Source organism: Alligator sinensis, unplaced genomic scaffold (genome assembly GCF_000455745.1).
Source record: "Alligator sinensis unplaced genomic scaffold, ASM45574v1 scaffold1512_1, whole genome shotgun sequence".
Taxonomy (NCBI): Eukaryota; Metazoa; Chordata; order Crocodylia; family Alligatoridae; genus Alligator; species Alligator sinensis.
In genome coordinates, this window is record NW_005843673.1 from 22651 (window position 1) to 29559 (window position 6909).

A 6909-nucleotide genomic window follows, 5' to 3' on the forward strand; every position below is an offset into this window, starting at 1 on the left:
GCTGAAAAGCCTGACCCTTTGGACCCTCGCCCATATGCCAGCCTTGTTATCGTTCACCCTGACAATCCTTCGACGCAACGGAAAATTGCTTTTCTCCTCGACATGGGAGCACAAATCAACGTCATAACACCTGCGACACCTCATAGAAAGACCTCGAAAACCATCATGGTACAAGGGCTAAACGCTGTAGCAACTGCTATAAGAGTCAAATTTTGGATACACAATTGCGACAAACCCCTTGAAGCAGTTCTAGGGGGCATGAACATCTTGGGCGTTCCAGGCATCAAGACGCTGCAGTTAAAAGGCTTAATAGTTCAGGCTCTTCCATTTTTCATTGCTGAGCCCGACCGACACCAACCTACGCTTCGTGACACATCTACCTGGCGTTATAAATCAATCCCGACCAAGCGACATCTTCGGGAAGCCCTTGTCGCCCTTTTACAGAGGCTCGAACAACAGGGATGTATAGTACCAGTAGCGGCCAGTACCCACCTATCGCCTGGGTGGGGAATCGCGAAGCCCGGAAAACCCAACGAAGTCCGACTTGTAGTCGATTTCCGTGAGGCTAATAAACGGTGTCTCCCACTTATGCAACCCAATGCTTTTACGCTAACCCAGTGTCTATATGAGATGGCAAGGTTTCAAGGGGGCAAGTGGTACGGGACAACCCTTGACCTCAAGGACATGTTTTTCTCCATCCCGATTATTGACAACAGCGGAATCCTAAACATCTGTGTCGAGGGTATGATGTACCGATGGACAGTATGCCTGCAGGGATATCACAACTCTCCTGCCTTGGCCACAGGCGCAATGAACGACACATTTAAAGACTTTCGAGCCTCCCATCCTTTGCCAGCGGAAGATAAAACTCAAAATTTGGAGTTATGTTGATGACCTCGCCATTATGGGTCGTGATCAGCAAGATGTTGCTGAGGTCACCCGCCGTCTAACCGACCATCTCCATGCTAAGGGCTGGACAGTTAATTTGAAAAAAATCAAACTTGCAACCCACAATGGATATTACATTCTTAGGCACCAGGTTTACCGGCGCAACTAGATCCGGTGTCACACACGACGAAACCCCGGAGCTCGGTACCCTCGAAGAGCCATTACCAATGCACAAGAAGCAATTTCAACGACTCTTGGGACATCTTAATTGGTATCAACATTACATCACTCCGCATTACCTTCCGATATTAGCGAGGCTCCAACGTCAGACCCGCGACAAGTTACGAAAAGCCACACCTTGGACGGACAAGGACAGAAAGGATCTTCATAATCTTCTCCACGCCGTAAAAAACATGCCACTTCAGGCACTTAACCTCACTGAGACATTGGTAATCACTTTGGGGTATACTGCCAATCATGTATGGGCCACTGCCCATAACCCCCAAAACGAACTGGTGTATGCCTCGCACAAAGCTCTTCAGGCGGCACAACATCGCTACGGAGCCTTTGGAAAACTTCTGTTGGCAGAAAGACTCGTCACATTACTATCCCAGGGGCATGGAACGCTTCGAGCACCTGCTGCTACTCTCTTACCTTTACTGGACGCCACAAAGGTCGATTCACAGTTCCAAGGGGAACCGGCTACTTGGAACGAAATGGTATTGCATTATCACTATCGTTGGTGTTGCTGGAAGTGCGAAGACTTGCCGCCCAGTCCTGACGCAAAAGATAACTCAACGCCCACTCTCTATGGGACCATAGCCCCGGCCTGGATGGCCTCCGACGGTACTATTCGACATGGAGGGGGCTATGGGTTCTATTGCAAACCGTGCCATGACGTGGAATTATACCGCGCTCCAGAAGGAGCCACCGCCCAAAGAAACGAACTCTTGGGTTTTGAAGTTGTCATCCGCCACAGTCTTCAACATCACGACAGGACGCTTCCGACTCCCATCATAGCTATTGATTCCCAGTATGTCTACAAAATTGTTACTGGCGCAGTGACTGCGGTGGAAAACCTAGAGGACTGGGAAAGAATCTGGGACCTGTTATCCCAGTTTATTGTTCTACCGCTTGTAAAGCACACCAAGTCGCATAAACTTGAAACTGATCCTGTACATGAAATCAATCGACAAGCTTCTAGAAGACCCTCTTCGGAGTGATGTTGTCATAGTTGCCAAGGCAGGCGACCCCAAAACGCAGTTCGATCCATTCCTCACGTGGCTGCATGAACACTGGGGACACCCAGGCCCAAGGGTTAGTCACCTACGTTGGCGATCCACCACAGTGACTCCCGCACCCTATGGCACAAGGTCCGACTGGGAACGGGTATCTCAAGCCTGTGAAGCATGCGCCAAGGAAAAATGTCATAAGACGAACCATCAGGCTGGAGCGCTAGACGCACAGCAGTTTGCACCCGGAAAGGTCTGGCAAGTTATCCCCCTGCGAAAAAGCAATGCCGTAGCTATTATATCGGCTTTTACTACAGCAATTGCCAGTTGGAAAACCCCTAACACAATTCAATCAGACGGAGGTCCACCGTTTAATTCCTCAGCGCTCGACAAATTCGCTCACCTCCATAACATCACTTGGCATCTACACTTACCGTACCATCCTCAATCCAATGGAGTAGTAGAAAGGCACATTGGCCTCTACAAAGAGCGATTACGCTTGAAAGGCGGTGGAACCTTCAAAAACTGGACGAAATTGAACAACGATGTCCTTATATCACTGAATGCAGATAAGACATTGTGGGATGAATCCACTTCCTGGGCCCCAAAACCACGGGTCCCAAAATTTGCACCCAACGAATTAGTCTGGATTACCATTCCACATCCACGTCAGCCACATCCACGTATCCACAAAGGAACCGTCGTCCGTCCAGAACAGTATCCAAACACCTACACCGTTACCTTCGTCCATGACAACCGACCAACTACGCTCCTCGCCCATCACAACTGGTTGTCTCGACGCGCAAACTCATATGCAATGACCTCTTAGGTTGTAAATCAGTTACTGTCTTGTCTTTTCTTTTCTTTTTCTTTCAGCTCCAGCTTTCGAGTCGTCCAGCATTTGATGACGTCATGATCCTTTTGTGCCTACTGGTCCTCCTGTGTCGAGCGAGCCCTCTACAGGAGCAAGGTGTCAACCCACCACCAGACGCTGACAGTCCACTGCTGTCCACCAATACCATCCTACTGATGTTGTCTGCTTGGGCTGAAACCATCGGCACCGCCACTAACCACTCTAGCCTTACCGCGTGTCTTCGTCTCCCCCTTTCTGTTTCTGATCCGGTGCTAATCCCCTATCTTGAGCCACTCGACATTTTGGCCTGGTTCCGGGATAGATCCAAAGATGATCCCCCGTCCATCACTGTTCACTATGATTGGGGTTCATCAAAGTGGGTCTCCAGGAATACGACCTATACTTGGCCGTCGGGTATTACATTCGGTCGCCTAAATACGACTGCACGTAATTGTATATCCACGTCCACCGATCACCAGGCAAGCGGTACCGTAACAGGCGATACCATCCCAATTTCTTGTTCTCAAGTCCTGTGGGGCATAAACCCTCGGGGTATGAGTTGGTCCAGGCCTGACAATTCCCTAACCTGGAACCCACAAATCTTAACTCCCCCTTGGTACCTTGAGCTCCCACCTTGTACCGCACCTTGCGCCAATTATTCAAACGATTGTCCGCCCAAACCTGGCCCTTTCCCTCAAGTTACCCTTTCGCCTTTTCGCAGACCCCCATCTTTAGTCACCTGGAATACGTCTTTGGCCGTCAACGTGTCCGAAAACTTAACATGGCATTCCTTTTTCTATCCTATTTTACGTGCAGCATTAATGAGTTCGGCTTGTCATGGTGCAAAACTCATCCCTGATAAACCTTCACGAGCTTGGCAGGCGTATTTCTTTTTGGGCGACTGCACACAGTTGTCTACCCCTGCTCCACTAGGATTGCTTTGGGCCTGCTCTGATGGCCAGCTGTATACCACCTTGCCTGCCACCCTTACCAGTGTCCAGTGTTTTTTAACCCACGTGGCGTTGTGTCCCCCCTTATACGCTGTCGCAGAGCACTGGGGTGCCCTGCTCCTAGAGAGTGGAAACTGCCAGGGAGAGAGCCCTGGCAGGACGTAACGAGCACAGCTGCAGGTTGCCAGGGCAACTGGAGGCAGCGAATGACCCACACCTGACAGCGGTTAGCTGGCTGTAAGGGGCAGGGCCTGGCCCTTATAAAGCCCAGAGCTGAGGCTGCTGGCAGTCCCCTGCCAGCAGCCACAGAGGCAGGAGCTCCTAGAGCTAGGATGCGAGCACTGTAGGAACTGCTCTAGCTGAGTGAAGGAGGGCAGCTCGAAGAGGTTTGAGCACCATGGTTTAGCCAGGCAACGTTGAGTTAAGTTGTGGCCAACAGGCTTGTGTTTGGTTGTGGTTGTTTATTACACCCGTGGTTTGGGTGAGGCTGTAGGGGTTGGAGGAGGCCTCATAGGGGGCTCACGGTAAAGTGGGCCCCCCGCGCCAGTGAGGGCGCACTAGGCCCTGAGAGTTGCAGGGCAGAGTTGTGGGGTCAGTGAAGCTCAGAGAGGAGCGGCTGAACCCCAAGGGACCCACAGGGGTGTGGGGCCCTAGCGCCAGAGGGGGCGCAGCATACTCAGAGGGAACCCCAGCGGCGTGGGAACCCTGGCGCTAGTGAGGGCGCAGTATCCTTAAAGGGGCCTCACGGCGGAGCGTGAGGACCCTGGCGCCCAAGGGGGGTGCAGCAAGCCCCAGAGGGGGGCCATATTATTAGGAGCCCAAGAGTGGGTGTAGCAAGCCCCAGAGAGGGGGCAGTATTGTTGAGGAGCCCTAGCATGGGCACAGTAAGTCCCAGAAAAGGGGGACTATTGAGAAGCCCAGGATGGGCGTAGCAAGCCCGGGTAGTAGGCTAGTGCTGCAATAGACCTCAGACAGGGGCAGGGTGCTGCAGTGGACCCCGATGAAAGGGGTTAGCAGTACAGAGCCCAGGAGAAGGGCAAAGTGTGGCGGTGGTCCCCGGCAAAAGGGGATAGCAGCACGGTGCGCCCGGAGGAGGGAGGTTAGCAGTGCGGTGGGCCTAAGAGATCGGAGGGCTTGGTAATAAGTCCCAGAGCGGACAAGGGTCTCGGAAAGGGACGACACTTTAGAGAAGGCCTAAAGTCGGCCTCGAGAGCCCCAAGAGAGGGGCAGTATACTAGAGAGAGCCCAGAGTGGGGACAGGGAGGGGGCGCTTCCATAGAGCGTACGGAGTAGGCCTGAGGGAGCGGGCGAGTTGATTGGCGACAGGACAACGTCCAGAACATCTGCGAGGCTTGGGGCGTGGTATTAGGGGTTGGTAAGAGCCACGCGTGGCCCTAAGGCTAGGGTGCCCAGGGAGCACCCGTCGTACAGGGAGACCCCCAGGGGGGTCCAGGAGAACACGGAGACCACGGGGACGGAGGTCCCGATTAGCCGTGCCCAAGGAGGTGTAAGGCAGCCTCCCGAACTTACTGAACATCAAAGACGTGGCGGGCGAGAATAAGAGGGTGCCCTTGGGCCGGACTTGACACGGTGAGAGGGACCTCAGGGAGATCACGGCCCTCCTGTGGGACTCCGCCGTGACATATGCATTTACCCTACAGTATTTCGATTCGCCGTCACCAAGTTACCCGTGAACCCTACCAGCACCAGGACACTTGGAGCCAACTACCCTGGCACAAACGTTTATGGGAAACCTTAAAATGGGGGGCGGAATCCCTCATTCCCGGATATGGGGGAACCAAGGTCCGCCTAGCCCTTGTTCAACTCATCGAACAAGTAGAAGAACTCACCAAGACGACCCGCACAGCGATACAACTTCTTGACCTCCAGCTACAAGCTACCTCCCAAATGACTTTACAAAACCGCTTAGCATTAGATGCCATTCTTCTTCAACAAGGTGGACTTTGTCAATACCTTAATCTTTCTCATGACCATTGTTGTATTGCCATTCCCAATGTTTCCCTTCCCTTATCTCTACAGATCGACAAAATGAAGAAAATTGCAGAAAATGTCAACCGCCTCTCGGGTATAGGCCAAGGCTGGCTTTCTGACCTTTTCCGTTGGTTTGGGTGGGACACGTCATCATGGCTCCTCAACTTGCTAATACCCCTCATTACGCTTTTGTTACCGATTGCTGTATTTGTGTGTTTTAGTTGTTGGATTTTACAGTATCTCAAACAAAGTTAACCACGCTTTCTGCTTTTGTATACACTCGCTTGCCAAACACTACTAATGATAACGAAAATGGTCTATACGTAAACATGATGTAATGACTTGCTGTGCCATGGGCAAGGGGGCATGTCACAACCCAATTAAGTAGTGCCCATGTCACAAGCATTATCACACGTACCATTCGAAGCAGTTTTATTTTGCACTAGGTTAACTAAGGGTTAACAAGATGATAGTAACAGCCTTCTTTGCTGTGCATGCCAAAAAGAAATTTATAACTGCGCCACTAACAGAAAATCTTGCTTTCTATGCTTTACATAAATCATTATAATTGGTCCGAGTGACAGGGGAGTAGCCCTGCATAAAACACCCTAGCGAAAAACCGCTAGGTAATTGGCAATTCTAATTAAATTTATGACGTGGCAAAAAGCAATTGGCTATTATACAAATAAAACCCGCTTGTACTTCCGCGTAGTCGGAGACCTCCGTACGCACCTTGGAGACCTCTGAACATACGTGTCAGAGTAAACTGGCGATCCGATCAGTTGCCAGTTCGTCCCCCCGTCTTCGACCCTACCTCAGACGTAATCGACGACTGCCGGCCCGACCAATTCTGCCCGACCACTTTTGCAAACCGACCTACTTTGCAGACCGACCTACTGAACTCTAAGCTGTAACTAACTAAGTATCTCTGACCTCCGTCATTCACCACCGTGACGGTGTAAGTAAACAATCTTGCTTTGCAACCGATAAGCGT

General features: G+C 51.5%; 1 protein-coding gene across 2 annotated transcripts; it reads left to right on the top strand.

The window, feature by feature from the left end:
• Positions 1–56: 56 nt before the first annotated feature.
• Positions 57–6866, top strand: LOC112548876. 2 transcript variants are annotated; one of them, XM_025195642.1, is made up of 3 exons: positions 57–2261; positions 2335–3090; positions 5585–6866. In XM_025195642.1, the coding sequence occupies exon 1, from the start codon at positions 1014–1016 to the stop codon at positions 2109–2111; it is 1098 nt and encodes a 365-aa protein (XP_025051427.1). In that variant the 5' UTR covers positions 57–1013; the 3' UTR covers positions 2112–2261; positions 2335–3090; positions 5585–6866. The 2 variants fall into 2 exon arrangements, with proteins under 2 accessions (XP_025051427.1, XP_025051426.1); XM_025195641.1 differs by lacking the exon at positions 5585–6866 and having other exon boundaries at positions 2335–4115.
• The last annotated feature ends 43 nt before the right edge of the window (positions 6867–6909 follow it).

Bases quoted from the DNA above. Each gene is read 5' to 3' on its own strand.
- LOC112548876 (XM_025195642.1), top strand. From the start codon at position 1,014: ATGGATATTACATTCTTAGGCACCAGGTTTACCGGCGCAACTAGATCC.